Genomic DNA, 24246 nt, shown 5'->3' on the forward strand with positions numbered 1-24246 from the left:
CTGCTGGCCTGATTAGGGTGTGCAGACTGCCTGGGAAGACTGCAGGATCTCTGTGAGAGAAACATACTTCCTGATACAAGTGAGCTATACAGTGTTTGCTGGAGAACTCTGTGTTTTTTTTGTTTAGTGATAGTTAGGAACATCTCATGTTTAGTTAGTGCCGGACAGGCAAGGTATTTTCTTTTGGTATTTGTTTTATTTTCTGTACAATAACACTGGCTGGGGCCAGTTGTACCAGATACTGGACTTGTGATGTTCCTCAGCTGCTGCGTGCTGCCATATACCCCAGGAAACGGTACCTTGCACCCTTACAGTGTTACAACTTTGATATATATATATATCAAACAGAAAATCCAGCACTCTCCTAAGCAGCTTCATTCACCTTAATGCTTTAAGATACATCTAAATAAACAATGGGGTTTTGGTTTATGAATTGTACAATGCATGTAAGCTTGCGGCCCACTCCACGGGACCCCATTTCACTGCAAGTCCTACTCTATCACAAACTTTCACATAGATTTTATAGAAACCTGGCAACTGCTGTCTCATAGAGGAAAATGTGCTTATCTGGTTTAAAGCTTACCTGCCACACTTATGGCTTTTAAAAGGTAAGACAGTCACCAACACAAATAACACAACTACACAAGTGTGCTTACCTGGTTTACAGCTCACCTGCCAACAGACTAATGGCTTTCAAAGTGAGACAGTCACCAACACATCTAAATAGCAGCTGATCCAGGTTAAAGGTAAATGAGCTTAGGGGTGCATGAGAGAGAGATATGGTCACAAATGGGCCAATTAAAAATTAACCCCGTTATACAAACAAACACGAGGAACCACTGCACTCGCCATTCCCAGGGGTTGGGGAGCGGTGGGCTGTGACCACCGAACTCAAATATACCAAACAGAAAACCCAGCACTCTCCTAAGCAGCTTCATTCACCTTAATGCTTTAATATACATCTAAATAAACAATGGGGTTTTGGTTTATGAATTGTACAATGCATGTAAGCTTGCGGCCCACTCAGCTGCTATTTAGATGTGTTGGTGACTGTCTCACTTTGAAAGCCAGTAGTCTGTTGGCAGGTGAGCTGTAAACCAGGTAAGCACACTTGTGTAGTTGTGTTATTTGTGTTGGTGACTGTCTTACCTTTTAAAAGCCATAAGTGTGGCAGGTAAGCTTTAAACCAGATAAGCACATTTTCCTCTATGAGACAGCAGTTGCCAGGTTTCTATAAAATCTATGTGAAAGTTTGTGATAGAGTAGGACTTGCGGTGAAATGGGGTCCCGTGGAGTGGGCCGCAAGCTTACATGCATTGTACAATTCATAAACCAAAACCCCATTGTTTATTTAGATGTATATTAAAGCATTAAGGTGAATGAAGCTGCTTAGGAGAGTGCTGGGTTTTCTGTTTGGTATATTTGAGTTCGGTGGTCACAGCCCACTGCACCCCAACCCCTGGGAATGGCGAGTGCAGTGGTTCCTCGTGTTTGTAATATATATATATATATATATATATATATATATATATATATATATATATATATAAGGATTTAGGTACTTACCGATAAATCCATCTCTCTGAATCCACTCGGGGGCACTGGAACAGCATTATACAGTAGGGGGTGTGAAGTTTGCAACCGGAGATGTGGCACAATCTAAAAATTAACATTGTCTGCACAGCCGGCTCCTCCCCCTTCACGCCCCTCAACCCTCAGTTTGGAAAATTTGACGGAGAGTAAAAGGACATGATACCACAATGCCATGGCGAGGAACCCAACCGCACAACAAATCAAACAGCATCCAAGAACTCTTAACAGAAACCCAATGCTGTTTGCATGAACAGTGTAACAAGAACTTTGAACACAGCAGGTTGACAGCACCGAGGTGGGCGTCCAGTGTCACCGAGTGGATTCAGAGAAATGGATTTATCTGTAAGTACCAAAATACTCTTTTCTCTTTCATCCACTAGGGGACACTGGAACAGCATTATACAGCAGGTGATGTCCCAAAGTTACTTCCAAGGGTGGGAGTGCTGTCAGTGGCCTGCAAAACTAAATGTCCAAACTTAGAATCACTGGACGCAAACTTATCAAACTTGTAAAATCTCGTGAATGTGTGTGCTGATGACCACGTTGCCGCTCTGCAAAGTTGAGTAGTAGAGGCACCTCTGGCAGCCGCCCATGAGGCACCCACAGATCTGGTGGTATGAGCACCAATCCGAACCGGAGCTTGTTTACCACAGGATACATAAGCTTGCCTAATGGTAAGCCTGATCCATCTAGCCAACGTCTGCTTAGATGCTGGCCAACCCTTCTTTGGACCGTCATAGAGAACAAACAAATGGTCCGACTTTCGGATGGACGATGTAACCTGTACGTATATCCGTACAGCTCTGACAACGTCCAAGGACACGTCCCCATCTGCAACTCCCTGAAAAGATGGGACTACAATTGGCTGGTTCACATGAAACCCCGAAACAACCTTAGGAAGGCACACTGCCCTTGTACGGAGTTCCGCCCTATCTTCATGGAAAATTAAAAAGGGACTCATACATGATAAGGCTCCCAACTCAGAGACTCTTCTGTCCAAAGCCAAGGCAAGTAACAACGTGACCTTCCAAGAAAGATATTTCAGCTCTGCTCTTTCCAACGGCTCAAAAGTTGGTGAACTCAAAAATTTCAACGCTAAGTTTAGGTCCCACAGCGCAGTAGGAGGACGTAAAGGAGGTTGTATCCGCAGAACCCCTTGCAAGAAAGTCTGAATTTCCTGTAAGTATGCTAAACGCTGTTGAAATAGGATGGAGAGTGCTGAAACCTGAACCTTTAAAGAACCTAATCGTAGTCCTCCCTACAAACCGGCTTGGAAGAAACATAGAAGTCGTGACAAGTGGAATTCCGTGGAATCCCACCCCCGTTCCTGACACCAGTCCATGTATTTCCTCCATATTCTGTAGTAGTGCAGAGCCACGACCGGCTTCCGAGCAGCTATCATCGTAGGAATGTCCGCTTTTAATAACCCTTTGTTTCTTAAGATCCAGGTCTCAAGAGACACGCCGTTAAACGCAGCCTGTTCAGGTCTGGGTGGAGGAACGGCCCCTGAGAGAGCAAGTCGTCTCTCTGAGGCAAACTCCAAGGATCTTCCGCTAGTAGTCCCCGCAAGTCCGAGTACCAACTCCTGCGGTGCCAATCTAGTGCTATCAGAATTGCCCACACTCGTTCCTGTTTCGCCTTCTTTAGGACCCTGGGTATTAGCGGGAATGGCGGAAATATGTAAACCTTTCGGTAACACCAAGGAAGTGTCATTGCGTCCACTCCTTCCGCCACTGGATCTCTTGTTCTGGTTACATACCTGGGCAGCTGATGGGTGTTTCGAGATGCCATTATGTCTACCTGAGGTAGGCCCCATCTCCTCACCACCATGTCGAAGACCAGTGGGTGTAGACACCACTCTCCTGGATGCATGTCCTGGCGACTGAGATAATCTGCTTCCCAGTTCTCCACTCCTGGAATGAACACTGCCGAGAGAACGATGTTGTGTCTTTCTGTCCACAACAAGATCCTTGTGGATTCCTTTAGGTTTATGTATGCCGTCGTTGTGGCATTGTCCGACTGTATCTTCAAGTGTTGACCCACAACTACATCTTCAGCTAAGAGAAGCCCATTGTAAACTGCCCGTAGTTCAAGAATGTTTATGGGTAGCCTGCTCTCCTGTGACGCCCATCTGCCCCGAAACTGATGGTCTTCTAGGACAGCACCCCAAACTCTGAGACTGGCATCCTTTGTGAGGATCCTCCAATCCCAAATGCCGAATTTCTTCCCTGCTGCGAGACTTCTGTGTAACGACCACCAAATTAAGGAGGTTCTTACTTGTGGTAAAAGCCGGATTCTGCAATGCAGAAGCCAGTGCAACCCTGCTCTCTGTGCAGTGAGGTTCATCTGGACTGGTCAGGAGTGAAGTCTGCCGTATTGTAGAGCCTCGATAGGCGCCACCATCTTCCCGAGCAGCTGTACACAGAGGTGTATGGACACCGGCCCTCATTCCGAGTTGTTCGCTCGCAAGGCGATTTTAGCAGAGTTGCTCACGCTAAGCCGCCGCCTACTGGGAGTGAATCTTAGCATCTTAAAATTGCGAACGAAGTATTCGCAATATTGCGATAACACACCTCGTAGCAGTTTCTGAGTAGCTTCAGACTTACTCGGCATCTGCGATCAGTTCAGTGCTTGGCGTTCCTGGTTTGACGTCACAAACACTCCCAGCGTTCGCCCAGACACTCCCCCGTTTCTCCGGCCACTCCTGCGTTTTTTCCGGAAACGGTAGCGTTTTTTCCCACACGCCCATAAAACGGCCTGTTTCCGCCCAGTAACACCCATTTCCTGTCAATCACATTACGATCGCCAGAACGATGAAAAAGCCGTGAGTAAAATTCCTAAGTGCATAGCAAATTTACTTGGCGCAGTCGCAGTGCGAACATTGCGCATGCGCATTAAGTGGAAAATCGCTGCGATGCGAAGATTTTTACAGAGCGAACAACTCGGAATGAGGGCCACCATCTGTGCCTTTAGTACCTGAGCCACTAACCTCTGTATGTCCTGGATCTTGTTCTCTGGTAAGAATACCCTCGGATTGTATTGTGTCCAGGATGAGACCAAGGAATTGAATCCATTGAGTTGGAATGAGGTTGGATTTCTGCAAGTTCACAATCCACCCATGTTGAATGAGAAATTGATGAGATGTCTGAGCATCCTTGATCAGGAGATGGCCTTGATCAGGAAATCGTGTAGATAAGGTATGATTGTGACCCCTAACACTCTCAATCCTGCAACCATTATTGCCATGATCTTTGTAAAGATTTGTGGGGCTGATGATAAGCCGAAGGGCAAGGCCCTGAACTGGTAGTGATCCTTCACCAGTGCGAATCTTATGTATGCTTGGTGAGGAGTCCAAATCAGGATATGAAGGTACGCATCCTTTATGTCCATGGATACCATGAACTCTCCATGTTCTAAACCCGCAATGACCGACTGGATTGATTCCATCTTGAATTTTTAGATGGTTAGAAACTGGTTTAAAGCTTTTAAATTTTAGTATCGGTCTGACCGTCCCGTCTGGTTTTGGCACGACAAAAAGATTTGAATAGAATCCTGTCCCTCTTTGAGAGTCGGGGACTGGAATAATGACCTCTGTGCGTCTCAATTTCTGAATTGTCGTCAGTAGTGCCCTCGCTTTGAGGACACCGAGGTAATCCTGTTGTAAAAAATTTACTGAGATCGCTGTTGAAAATCTACTCTGTACCCCTGGGAGATGATGTTGTTTATCCAAACTTCTGGTGAGGTTTTGGTCCAGATGTCCCGAAAACCTTCCAGCCGTGCGCCCACCAAGGGGGACCCCAGGTGAGCCGGGAGACCATCATGCCACGGTCCTGTCAGCCGGCTTATCCTGTTTTATGGCTGTTGCCTGTGAGCGACCTCTACCTCCACGTGCTTGTGCACCAAAACCTCTTCCTCGGGCTCGAAAGGAATGTGATCTAAATTAATTAAAATCCCGTCCCGAATAACCTCTCCTGACTTGTGGAGCCGTTCTCGTATAAGGAGTAGGAAGAAAGGTGGACTTTCCTGCCGTAGCTTGTGAAATCCACTTGTCCAACTGTGCCGAATAACATCTGCCCTCCAAAGGGGATGGCTTCTACCGCCTTCTTGGAGTCAGAGTCTCCCTGCCATTCTCTGAGCCACAAAATCCTTCTGGCCGATGCAGAGATGCGTGATGCTATCTTGCTAATATCCTTTGAGGCTTGACACAAATAAGAGGCCGATTCTCGAATGTGCTCCGCCAGTTAGGTAATCTCTTCCAAGCTATTTTCCTTCTCAATAGCCTGTACAATACGACCAGACCATGCTCCCATGGCCTTGCTAACCCAAGCAAAGATGATCATAGGTCTCTGTGCTGCACCTGCTGCTACAAAAATTGACTTTAAAGCTGTGTCAACCTTACGATCTGAAGCATCCTTCAAGGTCGTCACATTAGGTAAGATCATCTTCTTTGATAACCTTCCTAAGGAAGCATCCACCACTAGTGGGGTCTCCCATTTCGCCATTACACCTTTCGGTAAAGGGTAATTTACTTGAAACCTCTTTGGAAATTGAAAGCGTTAATCAAGCTGCTTCCAAGCTTCCTCCATTTGAGTTTGGAGAGATGTAGGAATGGGAAACACTGTTGAGAGCAGATTTTGGGATTCGAATAATTCAAAATCCTCAGGCTCCTTAACTTCTTCTACTTTAAAGTTTAGGATCTCCTTTAAAAGCTTCAATAAGGGAATCTAGACCCGTGACTGCCGTGTCCTCTTCCGGAGAATCGGCATCTAGGGCAGTTATAATCAACTCACCTTCCTCCATATCCATAAGAAGACCATCCTCCTCCTCCGATCCTTCTGGTAAGATGGGGAGAGGTCTCTTAACCGACTTGCGCACATTTGTAACTGCTTGTGCAGGCAGCGTTAACCTGATCAGAAATTCTTCCATCGTCTTTGAGAAACCCGCAGCCCATTCTGCATGCGGGACTCCGCCATCTCCTTAGAGATCTTATCTGTCGGGCTATCTTCCCATGACCTAGACTGAGCACTGCTCGTGGGTGGAGCGTCCTCATCTACGCAGGAATCGCACACCTCGGAGCTGCTAACCCTGGTGCTCTTCTTGTTACACTTTGTGCAAACATAATAGGTCTTCGAGGTCTTGGTTGGTGCTTTAGAAATGTTGACTAAACATCGTTCTAGACCGCTTTGCAGTGCTTTCACCCTGTAAACTAGGAAGAGAAAGACCGTGATGGCTGATGGAAGTAAAGGTATATTGGACTTACCTGGCTGGAACTGTATAAAAAAAAATATTATATATATATATATATATATATATATATATGGGAAGTCCCACACTCTCACCCAGCGCAGGTAACGGCTGGGGTGCCAAATCAAAGTCTGATCCAATCACTGGGTCAAACTCATAGTACAGTACAGTGTTTCTCCACATTAATAGTGGAGAAAGATAGCACTCTCCAGACTTGTTATAGTATATGCAGTAGAGTCATTTATTCACAAAACTTGGTTCCATGTATATCTTCATGTCACAAGCAGGGTATATAACAAAAAGGCTCACCAACGTTTCGGTCCTTGTTCGGACCTTTCTCAAGGTATTAGCCAGTCTCTCAAAACAAAATCAGGAAAACAGCAGCGTCAGTGTCAACATCAAAAGCAGGAACCGGTATCTGCATGTTGCCTCCCAGGCCCCCTGAATATATACCCAGGTGCTTACTATTGAAAGGGTCACAAGCCCATATGGCCGCGGCGTCACTTCCGGTCATACCGGAAGTCCCGTTCCGCCGGCCGCATTGTACGTGTGTAACCAAAGCGGCAGTAATAGGGGATAGATTCAATTAACCCCATTGTACAGGCTGGTCTGTTGTCTCTCCAGCCCTGCGTATACTGCCGTTAGCTGCCACGGCTGAATCGCCGGTATCCATGGTAACGCCGCGTCACTTCCGGTCTAAACCGGAAGTCATGCGTTCCACACGGCGGAATCTGCGTTTCAGACCGCAATCTAAGTATAGGAGGATGCTGTGGTACACACTGTGAAATACAAGTGCAACACAAAAATAAATATAAACATATCAAGGGTGGGTTTGTTACACTAACGGCTTGGCCCGATGTGGACATAAGGGACATTAAGGAATTAAACTAATAATGATAAAGTGGGTATATAGGGGACCTGGAGAGTCACACATAGTACATTATGAAGACCAGTTTATACAAACATATAGGTGTGCGCTACGCGCGTCACACCCGTGCAGAAAATATTGGTGAACTGTCATATCACATTTTAATAGGTTACCATGTGAATTTAAATTTAATCTAGGTATATTAGAAAAAAATATTTAACAAGTGTTAACACAGACTCATGGTGGAGGGTATTCATAGCTTGGCTACAGTTCACCTCAGAGTGTCTCCAACAAGTCTGGGTAGAGTCTAGCAGGGAAAAGTCTTCTGGCTGCGGTCCTTAATAGCTACTCTATTACCCCAGAAATATTGAGAGGGGGTTATTTTCATTCATCCCTCTAGGGGAGATAGTGTCTAATCTGTGGATCCAGAAGCTCTCTCTTCGTTTCAAACTCATGATGCGGTCCCCGCCACGGGTGGGTGGTGGTACCCAGTCAATAAGTTTGCACCTGAGATTGGATACCTGGTGGTGATGGGTCAAAAAGTGCCTCGGTACGGGTTGTTCTGCTTTCTTAGATTCAATCGCCTGATGGATGGTAGTCCTGTGGTTAGCCATTCTATCACGGAATCTTCTCGATGTCATCCCGACATAGTATAGTCCGCAGGGGCATACGAGGATATAAATGACATAGTCCATCAGGCAGTGTCGTTTATACTTAATCTTGATAGGACGTCCAGAATGTGGGTGCGGGAAGGTGGGTCCGGTGAGCATGCTTCGGCATGTGGTGCAACCGGTGCATTTATAGCATCCTGGTTTCTGCTCTTGCAACCAAGTTGTCCTGTTAGGAGCGGTAGGATTCGCAGTTGGTCTCAGTAAGAGCTGTTTGAGGTTTGGTGATTTCCGGTATGCCATCATAGGAGGTCGTAGATTCTTCGCCTTTAGTGCTGCATCCGATGTGATGATGGGCCACCTCTTACGAAGTGCTTTGTTTATTTTGCCTGACTGACTATCGAAAGTTGTAGTGAAGACCATCCTGTCGGTTTTGGAGGTGGAGCTTGCCGGTATAGTGCTGGTGTTAGACTCAGCGTTGTTTATTGATGTAAATCTTTCACGGGCTTTATGTAGACATCGCTGTAGGCAGCTGTCCGTGTATCCACGTTCTTTGAATCTATGCGACATGTCGTCCAATTGTTGTTCCATATTCAATGGGTTGGAGTTATTCCGCATGACTCTCAAGAATTGGGAAATAGGTAAGTTCTCTTTTAGTGCTGGTGGGTGCTGGCTAGTAGATAGGAGGAGGGTGTTCCTGTCTGTGGGTTTCCTGAAGACGCAGATTCCGCCGCGTGGAACGCATGACTTCCGGTTTAGACCGGAAATGACGCGGCGTTACCATGGATACCGGCGATTCAGCCGTGGCAGCTAACGGCAGTATACGCAGGGCTGGAGAGACAACAGACCAGCCTGTACAATGGGGTTAATTGAATCTATCCCCTATTACTGCCGCTTTGGTTACACACGTACAATGCGGCCGGCGGAACGGGACTTCCGGTATGACCGGAAGTGACGCCGCGGCCATATGGGCTTGTGACCCTTTCAATAGTAAGCACCTGGGTATATATTCAGGGGGCCTGGGAGGCAACATGCAGATACCGGTTCCTGCTTTTGATGTTGACACTGACGCTGCTGTTTTCCTGATTTTGTTTTGAGAGACTGGCTAATACCTTGAGAAAGGTCCGAACAAGGACCGAAACGTTGGTGAGCCTTTTTGTTATATACCCTGCTTGTGACATGAAGATATACATGGAACCAAGTTTTGTGAATAAATGTCTCTACTGCATATATAATAACAAGTCTGGAGAGTGCTATCTTTCTCCACTATTAATGTGGAGAAACACTGTACTATATATATATATATATATATATATATATATATATATATATATATATATATATATATATATATATATATATATATATATATATATATATATATCTATATATATCCCACAGTCGGCGGCACTCACGGCTCCCTCAGCAGGGAATAAAACGAGACCAAGTCACTTGGTCTCGTTTTATTCCCTGCTGAGGGAGCCGTGAGTGCCGCCGACTGTGGGTTATGTTTGGAGACATCCCTGCTGGGGATGCCATACGGAGGGCACCGGCCTAATCCACTTGTACTACTTAGTATGGAGTGCTGCTGATTATTACAGAGAATATATAAATATATATATATATCTATATCTATATCTATATATATATATATATATATATATATATATATATATATATATATATATATATATCTATATCTATATCTATATCTATATATATATATATCTATAAAAATATATATCTATATATATATATATATATATATATATATATATATATATATATATATATATATCTATATCACACACCCAACTGCCAACTGTAACTCGGCTACGATGTTAGGGTTGACATACACTTGGTTCCTTGTATTTTCATCAGGATCTTTACAATAGAATTCCCTTGAAAATATAAACAGTAAAATTGAGTTAAACAGGAGATCCTCTCAAGTGTTAACAGCAGGGGGAGCTATCTCTGAAAAAAAACACTCCTCCTATGTCATTTGCCGTCTTACCAGAGGGGGAGGACTCATCCATCCCCTCAGTCTGGCGCCTCAAATAATATTAAAAATGGCCGCCACTGAAAATTCTTGGGCACATCATGACATTGTACCCCTGTCCTATAGCATGACCCCTGTATGTTATTACATAAAGGGAGCTCTGGCGCCTGTCGATATGCGCCGCTCGTACTCCCGCCGCACGTGGCTCAGAAATCCTCCTCAGCCGCGCGGCGCTGTAACACTGACCTCTCCCCCTCCCGCTGGCTGACGCGCGCCAGGACCGGCTATTACAAGGTCCCGTAGCGGCACCTCCGCGCTGCTGCTCTCAGCTCTGTCGCGTGTAGGCTCTGCTGTCTCTCCCTGCACTGCACACAGGGGAGACATGCTGAGCCTCACTCCGCACCTTGCTCCCGCTGCGTGCGCGCGCGCCGGCTCCCTGTGGCAGCCTATGAAAGATATTCAAGAGGGGGGGGGAGATAAAGTTTAAACTAAGTAAAAAAAAAAAAAAAATTAAAAGAAATAAAGAACCTAAACTAAGTTCATATTAAAGATGAGGGGTCCATATTATCAACCAGTACTCACTTTGCTATGTAAGAGAGAGGATCTCCTGAAGAGAGATGCAGGTCCCTTCAAAAAGGGATCTTTGTCTCTCAGATGTCAGTTTTGCCTTGTCCCCCTTTTCATTAGGTTGACACAGCAATATAGATTTTTTTCTAAACCGCAGCTTAAGCCCCCACGTGCTGCACCCCTAGCACAATTTTTCAAACTGAGGGTTGAGGGGCGTGAAGGGGGAGGAGCCGGCTGTGCAGACAATGTTAATTTTTAGATTGTGCCACACCTCCGGTTGCAAACTAAACACCCCTGCTGTATAACGCTGTTCCAGTGTCCCCTAGTGGATGAACGAGAAATATATACACACACGTTTCACTGATTTTAATTAAAAAAAAAAGAATGACCACATTCTCACATGATACATGCTAAAACGTGACATTTCTGTCCATATTAACTCAGTGTTATTTATTTGCTGAACTTAACGCACTGAAACAGCAAAACAGTGTTGACGATATGTGCAGACATTCAAGCACTCCTTCACTTGCATCACATTTTTTTTGTAAATCCCTTACAACTTGATAGCTACCGCTTTACTGCGTTCTGACAGGGTGTCCAAACTCCACTGTTATATTATTTTACAATCTGATTGTGCAGAAATGAATAAAAAATATACACAAGTTGTTGTGTTAACTTTCTTTTCACCTAGACATTATGATAACTGTATTGAACTCTCATACAATCTGCTTGCAATAAGTTGGGTATGTTTTGATGGAGACAGTACTTGGGGTCATTGTTAGAGACAGAGAGGCTAAATAGGCAGTCTACAAACCAATACCCCTGCTACACTTCTTACATACATACCTTCCAAATGAAAAAAGAAAAACTCTTTGTTGCACAAATAATTTAAAATGTTACTTTAACTAGTCTAATAAAAATGTTTTATGTTAGGATTGAGCAGATGCAAAATATTTAATAACCTATTGATAAATGTGAAAGAAAATCTAGACAATGTGAACATCAGGAAAAAGAAAAAAAGAATAAAGAAATTAACCTAGTTTAAAAAAACTGAGTCTTATTTTCTGTATCGCAAATGGCCTTATAGTCATTGAACATTTAATGTGGCAATTCCATAAAAATGCACCAGTGATTGATTGATTGATTGATTGATTGATTGATTAGTTAGAAGATAAATTTATATACTGAAGCATATACAATTCACTCTCAATCATTTTTAAAGTGATTGTAGCCATTTGTGGGACATAAAAAAATAGGATTTTAATACCTACCGGTAAATCCTTTTCGCTTAGTCCGTAGAGGATGCTGGGGACTCCAAAAGGACCATGGGGTATAGACGGGATCCGCAGGAGACATGGGCACACTATAAGACTTTGAATGGGTGTGAACTGGCTCCTCCCTCTATGCCCCTCCTCCAGACTCCAGTTAGAGAACTGTGCCCAGGGAGACGGACATTTCGAGGAAAGAATTTATTGTTTAAACACGGTGAGTGTCATACCAGCTCACACCTCGAACATGCCGCAGAACGTGGCATTCAATAGAACACCAGCCGACGGCATGAAAAAACATACAGCAATATGCTGACCGAAAATGTAACACAACCTGTGTGTAAACACGACCAATAATAGCATACCGCATGCCATGGCATGAATAACGTCAGCAACAGACTTGACTGAAAAGAAACACCACGAGTGTAACCACCAATAGCTGCAGATACAGTACGCACTGGGACGGGCACCCAGCATCCTCTACGGACTAAGAGAAAAGGATTTACCGGTAGGTATTAAAATCCTATTTTCTCATACGTCCTAAAGGATGCTGGGGACTCCAAAAGGACCATGGGGTTTATACCAAAGCTCCAGACCTGGCGGGAGAGTGCGGACGACTCTGCAGCACCGATTGAGCAAACATGAGGTCCTCATCAGCCAGGGTATCAAACTTGTAGAACTTAGCAAAAGTGTTTGAACCCGACCAAGTAGCTGCTCGGCCACGGAGTCACTAGGGTGTCCACCGCCACTGCTTGAGGGTCCCTCGACCTGGAACAATACCGCCGAAGCTTCTTGTTGAGACGAGAGGCCATCATGTCAATTTGGGGTACGCCCCAAAGATCTGTTACCTCCTTGAACACCTCCGGATGGAGACCCCACTCCCCTGGATGGAGATCGTGTCTGCTGAGGAGTCCGCTTCCCAGTTGTCTACTCCAGGAATGAAGATTGCTGACAGGGCCAACGCGTTTTTCTGCCTAGGGGATGATTCTTGTTACCTCTGCCATTGCAGCTCTGCTCTTCGTTCCGCCCTGTCGGTTTATGTAAGCCACTATCGTTACATTGTCCGACTGCACTTGAATGGCCCGATTTCTCAGTAGATGGGAAGCTTGGAGAAGACCGTTGTAGACGGCTCTTAGTTCCAGAATGTTTTTCGGCAGGCCTGTTTCCAGACTGGACCACCTTTCTTGGAAGGTTTCCCCTTGAGTGACTGTGCCCGAGACCAAGAGTCTTGCATCCGTGGTTAGAAGGATCCAGTCCTGAATCCCGGACCTGCGGCCCTCCAGAAGGTGAGGTAATTGCAGCTAATCCTAGCCTTTGGCGACAGACGTATTCTCTGGTGCATGTGTAGATGGGATCCCGACCACTTGTCCAGGAGATACAATTGGAAGGACCGAGCGTGAAACCTCCCGTACTGCAGAGCCTCGTAAGAGGCCACCATCTTCCCCAGAAGGCGAATGCACTGATGAACAGACACCCGGGTTGGCTTCAGGACATCCCAGACCATTGTTTGTATCACCAACGCTTTTTCCTCTGGAAGAAACACCCTCTGCACTTCCGTGTCGAGGATCATTCCCAGAAAGAACAACTTCCTGATTGGTTCCAAATGAGATTTTGGAAGATTCAGGATCCAACCATGTTCCCTGAGAAGCTGGGTCGTGAGAGCTATGGACCGTAACAGCTTCTCCTTGGACGATGCTTTTATCAGCAGATCGTCCAGATATGGAATTATGTTCAACCCCTGTCTGCGGAGCAGAACCATCATTTCCGTTATCACCTTGGTGCATACCCTAGGTGCTGTGGAGAGGTCGAATGGCAGAACCTGGAACTGAAAATGACAGTCCAACAGTGCGAATCGAAGACAAGTTTCTTGCGGCAGCCAAATCGGAATGTGGAGGTATGCGCATCCTTGATATCAAGGGATACCAGGAATTCCCCCTCCTCCAGACCTGATATCACTGCCCTTAGAGACTCCATTTTGAACTTGAACTCCCTTAGAAAGGGGTTTAGTGATTTTAAATTCAGAATGGGCCTGACCGAACCATCCGGTTTCGGTACCACGAAAAGGTTCGAAGAGTAACCTTTGTTTTGCATCTGGGGAGGAACTGGTACGATAACCTGTGCCTCCACCAGCTTCTGGATGGCTCCCTGTAGGGTAGCCCTGTCTGCCGACAAAGCTGGCAAGCCTGATTTGAAGAACCGGTGAGGAGGGAGATCTTGAAATTCCAGCCAGTACCCCTGGGACACAATATCTAGTAACCAGGGTTCCAGGCCGGACGACACCCAGACGTGACTGAAATGTCTGAGTCTCGCCCCCACCGGCCATACCTACATGCCACACTGTCCACCATCATGCTGAGGACTTTGGTGTACCAGAAGCAGGTTTCATTGATTTTGTCCGTCCCCCTCTAAAGAAGGTGTTGGACGGTTTGGCCTTTCTTGTTTTAGTAACACGAGAGGACTGTGATGCCGCTAAAGGAAAAAGGTTTCTTCACAGCAGGTGCAGCTGAGGGAAGAAAGGGTGACTTACCCGCTGTAGCCGTGGAGATCCACGCATCCAACGCTTCCCCAAAGAGAGCCTGACCTGTGTAGGGTAGGGTCTCCACACCTCTCCTGGATTCCGGCAGACCACTGGCGCAGCCACAGTCCTCTACGAGCTGAGACAGACATGGAAGAAATTCCTGCAGCCATTGAACCCAGGTCCTTCATGGATTCCACCATAAATCCTGCAGAATCCTGGATGTTACGTAAAAACAATTCTACGTCACTTTTATCCATAGTATCCAAATCCTCAAGTAACGTGCCTGACCACTTTACTATAGCTTTGGAAATCCATGCACAGGCAATAGTAGGACGTAGTATCGCCCCTGAAGCCATGTATATGGATTTGAGCGTAGTATCAATTTTGCGATCAGCCGGCTCCTTTAAAGCGGTAGAACTTGGAACAGGTAAAACCACCTTTTTTGAGAGTCTGGATACAGACGCGTCCACTATAGGTGGCTTTTCCCATTTTTTCCTATCCTCCTCAGGGAAGGGAAAAGCAACCACAACCCTTCTAGGTATCTGGAATTTTTTCTCCAGGTTTTCCCATGCTTTCTAAAATATAGCATTTAATTCTTTGGACGCAGGGAAGGTTAGCGAGGCTTTCTTATTGTCAGTGAAGTAAGCCTCCTCAACCTGCTCAGGTGTTGTATCTGCAATATTCAACACATCCCTTATAGCCTCTATCAATTGCACCCCTTTAGCAAGAGATGCGGCCCCCCTAAGCACATACCCATCACCGTCTGCCGTGTCAGAGTCGGTATCCGTGTCATCCCGCATAATCTGTGCAAGAGCACGTTTATGGGAAACTCCTGAGGGGGGGCCTGAGGTAACAGAACCGGACCAAAACTGCGATAGAGTTCTGTAAAGCCTGAGTTGCAGATTCATTCTGTGCAACCCTAGTAGAAATCTGAGAAATCATGGATTTGATAGAGGATAACCATTCAGGCTCCCTTGCTGGTATCTGTGGTAAAACAGTGCAATCCTGATTACATGGAATGGGATCATCCTGAGAGGACATATCCTCTGCAGCATATGACACAGAGTCCCTGGACATAGCTAATGGAGACCACAGACACTCGAAACACACACACACACACACACACACCGGGGAGGACAGATAGAGTTTCACCCCTAAGGATGGCAAGAGAGACACAGAGATTGGAGCCAACCCCCACACAGCGCTTTCCAGGTACAGGGAGACCCTAAACCAGCGCCGACTGTGTACCTTAATAGGTCACACAGTCTTTACACAGCCTCCCCTTCCCCCCCCCCCTTCTACAACCCCTGGTACTAGGGAGGCCAATCCTAGGCCGTTTTTTCAATCCCAGGTATTGGGATTGAAAAAAATATCAATTCCGGGATTCAACTGTCCTCCTTTAATTTATGTATGTGGGGGAGGGGGTCAGGGGGGTTACAAGTTAAATTATATAAAATATTGACAAATGAGTAGAGCGGTCCCCAAGGTCTAGAGGGGAAGTAAACGCAGGCGTCTGGTAGTGAGGGTCCCTTACTGCCCGGCTTTAGAAGGCAGCATCTGAGCCGGGTGCTCAGCGCTGCCCAGGAGGGAGACTGCTGGCTGCTGGGGGGGAGGAGGTGATGCTGCCCGGCTTCAAAAGGCAGCTTCTGAGCCAGGTGATCAGTGCTGCCCGGGTGAGAGAGACTGCATGGGGGCAAGGAGACATTGCTGACCGGCTTCAGAAGGCAGCATCTGAGCCGGGTGCTCAGTGCTGCCCAGGAGGGAGACTGCTGGGGGGGAGGAGGTGATGCTGCCCGGCTTCAAAAGGCAGCTTCTGAGCCGGGTGTTCAGTGCTGCCCGAGTGAGAGAGACTGCATGGGGAGGGGGAAGATGGCGATGCTGCCACGTTTCTAAAGGCAGCGCCTGAGCCGAGTGCCCGGGTAGAGAGGCTGCCGAGGGAAGAGATGCGGGGAACTGCGCAAGCGCAGTGTAATCCCGTGAATCCTGGGATTGGAAGCAACAATCCCGGGATTCAAATCCCAGTGTTTTTGGGCCAGAATCCCGGGATTGGCCTTCCTACCTGGTACTGTGATAGCTGGAGTTGCTCTGGATTGACTGCACATGACTGACAGCGTTTCTGCAGGCAGGAAAATTAAGCTGAACGCTGCTGGGTCCGCTCTGAGGAGAAGCTCCGCCCCCTTAATGGCGCTGTCTTCCCTCTCTTCATAGGATTATACTGCCTGAGGATTTATGCTGGCTGAGATCCAGGGACCCCAACAGGCTGTGTGACCAGTGTAGGCGCTGGCTCAGGGCGCCCCTCACAGTGCCGCACTATGTACCGCTGAGACCCGGAGCGCAGTTAGTACTGCGCTCCTACCCTGTTGCCGCCATCTTCACATTGGCTCCCCGCTTGCTAGGGGGGCCGATGACTAACTCGCCACCGATCTTCTGGCTCTGTAAGGGGGTGGCTGCATGCTGCCGGAGTGAGCGATCCCCTGTGGCGGGGAACGTTCTATTCCCTCAGGAGCTCAGTGTCCTGTCAGCGGAGATAGTGGCTCAGACCCCGCAGGGCGGACACTACTCCCCCATCTTAGTCCCACAAAGCAGGGAGGCTGTTGCCAGCAGCCTCCCTGTAAAATAAAAAAAACTCTAAAATAAACTTTTACTAAAGAAGCTCTGGAGAGCTCCCCTAGCTGTGACCGGCTCCTCCGGGCACATTTTCTAAACGGAGTCTGGTAGGAGGGGCATAGGGGGAGGAGCTAGCCCACACTCTCAAACTCCTAAAGTGCCAGTGGCTCCTAGTGGAACCGTCTATACCCCATGGTACTAATGTGGACCCCAGCATCCTCTAGGACGTAAGAGAAATAACATTTTTATAAGACAAATAAAAGTTTAATTTTAAATTATTAGTGCACCGAGGAGAGCTTCTCTTCTTTTCTTCTCTCGTATAAATATATCAAGATCTATGGTAGCACCCCCATTTGGTAATAGGGATTACAATACGAATATAATTAGGGGGCCTGACACTATATTGTAAAACAAATGTAAATGAGATTTCTCTGACGTCCTAAGTGGATGCTGGGACTCCGTAAGGACCATGGGGAATAGCGGCTCCGCAGGAGACTGGGCACAACTAAAGAAAGCTTTAGGACTACCTGGTGTGCACTGGCTCCTCCCACTATGACCCTCCTCCATACCTCAGTTAGAATCTTGTGCCCGGCTGAGCTGGATGCACACTAGGGGCTCTCCTGAGCTCCTAGAAAAGAAAGTATATTTTAGGTTTTTTATTTTCAGTGAGATCTGCTGGCAACAGACTCACTCCTACGAGGGACTAAGGGGAGAAGAAGCGAACCTACCCGACTGGAGATAGTTTGGGCTTCTTAGGCTACTGGACACCATTAGCTCCAGAGGGATAGAACACAGGACCCGACCTCGATCGTTTGGTCCCGGAGCCGCGCCGCCGTCCCCCTTACAGAGCCAGAAGCATGAAGATGGTCCTGAAAATCGGCGGCAGAAGACTTCAGTCTTCAACAAGGTAGCGCATAGCGCTGCAGCTGTGCGCCATTGCTCCTCATGCACACCTCACACTCCGGTCACTGATGGGTGCAGGGCGCTGGGGGGGGCGCCCTGAGCAGCAATATTAAACACCTTGGCTGGCAAATCTACACAATATATAGTCATATAGGCTATATATGTGTAAAATACCCCTGCCAGAGATCCATAAAAAAGCGGGAGAAGTCCGCCGAAAAAGGGGCGGGGCTATCTCCCTCAGCACACTGGCGCCATTTTTTCTTCACAGTGCAGCTGGAAGACAGCTCCCCAGGCTCTCCCCTGTAGTTTTCAGGCTCAAAGGGTTAAAAAGAGAGGGGGGGCACTAAATTTAGGCGCAATATTGTGTATACAAGCAGCTATGGGGAAAAAAATCACTCAGTTATAGTGTTAATCCCTGCATTATATATAGCTCTGGTGTGTGCTGGCATACGCTCTCTCTGTCTCCCCAAAGGACTTTGTGGGGTCCTGTCCTCAGTCAGAGCATTCCCTGTGTGTGTGCGGTGTGTCGGTACGGCTGTGTCGACATGTTTGAGGGTTATGTGGAGGCGGAGCAGATGCCGATAAATGTGATGTGGCCCCCGGGGGGGCCGGCACCAGAGTGGATGGATAGGTGGAAGGTATTAACCGACAGTGTCAACTCCTTACATAAAAGGCTGGATGACGTAACAGCTGTGGGACAGCCGGCTTCTCAGCCCGCGCCTGCCCAGGCGTCTCAAAGGCCATCAGGGGCTCAAAAACGCCCGCTACCTCAGATGGCAGACACAGATGTCGACACGGAGTGTGACTCCAGTGTCGACGAGGTTGAGACATATACACAATCCACTAGGAACATCCGTTGCATGATCTCGGCAATGAAAAATGTGTTACACATTTCTGACATTAACCCAGGTACCACAAAATAAAGGGGTTTTATGTTTGGGGAGAAAAAGCAGACAGTGTTTTGTTCCCCCATCAGATGAGTGAATGAAGTGTGTGAAGAAGCGTGGGTTCCCCCGATAAGAAACTGGTAATTTCTAAAAAAGTTACTGATGGCGTACCCTTTCCCGCCAGAGGATAGGTCACGTTAGGAGACATCCCCTAGGGTGGATAAGGCGCTCACACGTTTGTCAAAAAAGGTGGCACTGCCGTCTTAGAATACGGCCACTTTGAAGGAGCCTGCTGATAAAATGCAGGAGGCTATCCTGAAGTCTGTATATACACACTCAGGTACTATACTGAGACCTGCAATTGCCTCAGCATGAATAGTGCTGCTGCAGCGTGGTCTATTACCCTGTTAGGACAGGGATACTATTTGCTAACCATAGAGCATATTAAAGACGTCGTCTTATATATGAGGGATGCACAGAGGGATATTTGCCGGCTGGCATCCAGAATTAATGCAATGTCCATTCTGCCAGGAGGGTATTAGGGACCCGGCAGTGGACAGGCGATGCTGACGTTAGAAGGCACATGAAGATTCTGCCTTATAAGGGTGAGGAATTGTTTGGGGATGGTCTCTGGGACCTCGTATCCACAGCAACTGCTGGGAAGGAAAAAATTTACCTCAAGTTTCCTCACAGCCTAAGAAAGCACCGTATTATAAGGTACAGTCCTTTCGGCTTCAGAAAAGCAAGCGGGTCAAAGGCGCTTCCTTTCTGCACAGAGACAAGGGAAGAGGGAAAAAGCTGCACCAGACAGCCAGTTCCCAGGATCAAAAATCTTCCCCCGCTTCCTCTGAGTCCACCGCATGACGCTGGGGCTCCACAGGTGGAGCCAGGTGCGGTGGGGGCGCGTCTCGGGAACTTCAGGGACCAGTGGGCTCGCTCACAGGTGGATCCCTGGGTTCTGCAAGTAGTATCACAGGGATACAAGCTGGAGATCGAGGCGACTCCCCCTCGCCGTTACCTCAAATCAGCCTTGCCTGCTGCCCTCGAGGAGAGGTAGTACTGGCGGCAATTCACCAGCTGTACTTCCAGCAGGTGATAATCACGGTACCCCTCCTTCAACAAGGCCGGGGTTACTATTCCACAATGTTTGTGGTACCGAAACCAGACGGTTCGGTGAGACCCATTCTAAAATTGAAATCCTTGAACACTTATATACGAAGGGTCAAGTTCAAAATGGAATCGCTCAGGGCGGTTATTGCAAGCCTGGACGAAGGGGATTACATGGTATCACTGGACATCAAGGATGCTTACCTGCATGTCCCCATTTACCCTCCTCACCAGGAGTACCTCAAAATTGTGGTACAGGACTGTCATTACCAATTCCAGACGTTGCCGTTGGTCTGTCCCCGGCACCGAGGGTATTTACCAAGGTAATGGCCGAAATGATGATACTCCTTCGAAAAAAGGGAGTTATAATTATCCCGTACTTGGACGATCTCCTTATAAAGGCGAGGTCCAGGGAGCAGTTGTTCGTCGGAGTAGCACTATCTCGGGAAGTGCTACAACAGCACGGCTGGATTCTGAATAGTCCAAAGTCGCAGCTGGTTCCTACGACGCGTCTACTGTTCCTGGGTATGGTTCTGGACACAGAACAGGAAAAAGGGTTTCTCCCGGAGGAGAAGGCCAAGGAGTTGTCATCTCTAGTCAGAGACCTCCTAATACAAATACAGGTGTCGGTGCATCAATGCACGCGAGTCCTGGGAAAGATGGTAGCTTCTTACGAAGAAATTCCATTCGGCAGGTTCCATGCAAGGATCTTCCAGTGGGATCTGTTGGACAAGTGGTCCGGGTCGCATCTTCAGATGCATCGGCTGATAACCCTGTCTCCAAGGGCCAGGGTGTCGCTGTTGTGGTGGCTGCAGAGTGCTCATCTTCTAGAGGGCCGCAGATTCGGCATACAGGACTGGGTCCTGGTGACCACGGATGCCAGCCTTCGAGGCTGGGGGGCAGTCACACAGGGAAGAAACTTCCAGGGACTGTGGTCAAGTCAGGAGACTTCCCTACACATAGATATTCTGGGACTAAGGGCCATTCACAATGCCCTAAGTCAGGCTAGACCCCTGCTTCAACACCAGCCGGTGCTGATCCAGTCAGACAACATCACGGCGGTCGCCCATGTAAACCAGCAGGGCGGCACAAGAAGCAGGATGGTGATGGCAGAAGCCACAAGGATTTTCCGATGGGCGGAAAATCATGTGTTAGCACTGTCAGCAGTGTTCATTCCCGGAGTGGACAACTGGGAAGCAGACTTTCTCAGCAGGCACGACCTCCACCCGGGAGAGTGGGGACTTCATCCAGAAGTCTTCAAAATGATTGTACACCATTGGGAAAGGCCACAGGTGGACATGACGGCGTCCCGCCTCAACAAAAAGCTAAAAAGATATTGCGCCAGGTCAAGGGACCCTCAGGCGATAGCTGTGGACGCTCTGGTAACACCGTGGGTGTACCAGTCGGTGTATGTGTTCCTTCCTTTGCCTCTCATACCCAAGGTACTGAGAATTCTAAGAAGGAGAGGAGTAAGAACTATACTCGTGGTTCCGGATTGGCCAAGAAGAGCTTGGTACCCAGAACTTCAAGAAATGATCTCAGAGGACCCATGGCCTCTGCCGCTCAGACAGGACCTGCTGCAGCAGGGGCCCTGCCTGTTCCAAGGCTTACCACGGCTGTGTTTGACGGCATGGCGGTTGAACACCGGATCCTAAAGGAAAAAGGCATTCCGGAGGAAGTCATTCCTACGCTGATTAAGGCTAGGAAAGATGTGATCGCAAAATATTATCACCGCATATGAAAAAAATGTTGCTTAGTGTGAGGCCAGGAAGGCCCCAACGGAGGAATTTCAACTGGGTCGATTTCTGCACTTCCTACAGTCAGGAGTGACTACGGACCTAAAATTGGGTTCCATTAAGGTCCAGATTTCGGCTCTGTACATTTTCTTCCAAAAAGAACTGGCTTCACTGCCTGAAGTTCAGACTTTTGTTAAGGGAGTGCTGCATATTCAGCCCCCGTTTGTGCCTCTAGTGGCACCGTGGGATCTCAACGTGGTGTTGGATATCCTGAAGTCGCATTGGGTTGAGCCACTTAAATCCGTAGAGCTAAAATACCTCACGTGGAAAGTGGTCATGCTGTTGGCCTTGGCGTCGGCCAGGCGTGTATCAGAATTGGCGGCTTTGTCATGCAAAAGCCCTTATCTGATTTTCATATGGATAGGGCGGAATTGAGGACTCGTTCCAAATTCCTTCCTAAGGTGGTATCAGCTTTTCATGTGAACCAACCTATTGTGGTGCCTGCGGCTACGTGGGACTTGGAGGACTCCAAGTTACTGGACGTAGTCAGGGCCCTGAAAATATATGTTTCCAGGACGGCTGGAGTCAGGAAAACTGACTCGCTATTTATCCTGTATGCACCCAACAAGCTGGGTGCTCCTGCTTCAAAGCAGACTATTGCTCGCTGGATCTGTAGTACGATTCAGCTTGGACATTCTGCGGCTGGACTGCCGCATCCTAAATCAGTAAAAGCCCATTCCACGAGGAAGGTGGGCTCTTCTTGGGCGGCTGCCCGAGAGGTCTCGGCTCTACAACTTTGCCGAGCAGCTACTTGGTCGGGGTCAAACACATTTGCTAAATTCTACAAGTTTGACACCCTGGCTGAGGAGGACCTAGAGTTTGCCCATTCGGTGCTGCAGAGTCATCCGCACTCTCCCGCCCGTTTGGGAGCTTTGGTATAATTCCCATGGTCCTTACGGAGTCCCAGCATCCACTTAGGACGTCAGAGAAAATAAGATTTTACTCACCGGTAAATCTATTTCTCGTAGTCCGTAGTGGATGCTGGGCGCCCATCCCAAGTGCGGATTGTCTGCAATACTTGTATATAGTTATTGCCTAACTAAAGGGTTATTGTTATGAGCCATCTGTAGTGAGGCTCAGTTATATTTCATACTGTTAACTGGGTATAATATCACGAGTTATACGGTGTGATTGGTGTGGCTGGTATGAGTCTTACCCGGGATTCAAAATCCTTTTCCTATTGTGTCAGCTCTTCCGGGCACAGTATCCTAACTGAGGTCTGGAGGAGGGTCATAGTGGGAGGAGCCAGTGCACACCAGGTAGTCCTAAAGCTTTCTTTAGTTGTGCCCAGTCTCCAGCGGAGCCGCTATTCCCCATGGTCCTTACGGAGTCCCAGCATCCACTACGGACTACGAGAAATAGATTTACCGGTGAGTAAAATCTTATTATAGTGGTTCCAGTGCTGTGTGTACGCACATAAAATAAAAACAGAGAAGGTGTCCCAAATACAATGAGGCAAGCAGGATAACACTTACATGGCTGCTTCTCAACGGCACCAATGATACTGTCAATTACATCTTCAAGTTCCACTTCATTTACAGACCTTAGGACTTCACTGAGATACCTGCTGGCCTCCCTGAAATAAAAATTACACTTACAGTATATTAACAAAAGGTGGACTGTCCTGAAAACAATACACCAACAGCTGTTATTCACGGGTCAGCAAGACAACAATGGCTAAATAAAAACAGGGACTCGTATTTTCCATTTCTCAGAACAATGTAATTCACAAGCTAACATAATGCATATACTTTTAACAAAAGGGGGTTTTCAAAGTAACGCCGCTAAATATTTTTACATAAAGGCACCATTATTCAACTATGTACACAAGGTGCTCTGTACATTAAGCCAGTGGTTTCCAAACTTTTTTTGAATCACGGTGCCCTAGAATAATAAGATTTTACTCACCGGTAAATCTATTTCTCGTAGTCCGTAGTGGATGCTGGGAACTCCGAAAGGACCATGGGGAATAGCGGCTCCGCAGGAGTCTGGGCACAACTAAAAGAAAGCTTTTAGACTACCTGGTGTGCACTGGCTCCTCCCACTATGACCCTCCTCCAAGCCTCAGTTAGGATACTGTGCCCGGAAGAGCTGACACAATAAGGAAGGATTTTGAATCCCGGGTAAGACTCATACCAGCCACACCATTCACACCGTATAACACGTGATACCATATCCAGTTAACAGTATGAAACATAACTGAGCCTCTCAACAGATGGCTCATAACAATAACCCGTTAGTGAACAATAACTATGTACAATTATTGCAGACAATCCGCACT

The 24246-nt window shown here is 47.3% G+C and overlaps 1 protein-coding gene across 1 annotated transcript in view; it reads right to left on the reverse strand.

Annotated features, from left to right (window-relative positions):
- Positions 1 to 24246, reverse strand: part of POLE2 (DNA polymerase epsilon 2, accessory subunit) — a 156252-nt gene that overhangs the window by 114207 nt on the left and 17799 nt on the right. Inside the window, exon 2 of the mRNA XM_063947544.1 lies at positions 23441 to 23541. Coding sequence (XP_063803614.1) covers positions 23441 to 23541 — 101 coding nt within the window. The remainder of the gene's footprint in view (positions 1 to 23440; positions 23542 to 24246) is intronic.

This window comes from Pseudophryne corroboree, chromosome 12, assembly GCF_028390025.1.
Source record: "Pseudophryne corroboree isolate aPseCor3 chromosome 12, aPseCor3.hap2, whole genome shotgun sequence".
NCBI lineage: Eukaryota > Metazoa > Chordata > Amphibia > Anura > Myobatrachidae > Pseudophryne > Pseudophryne corroboree.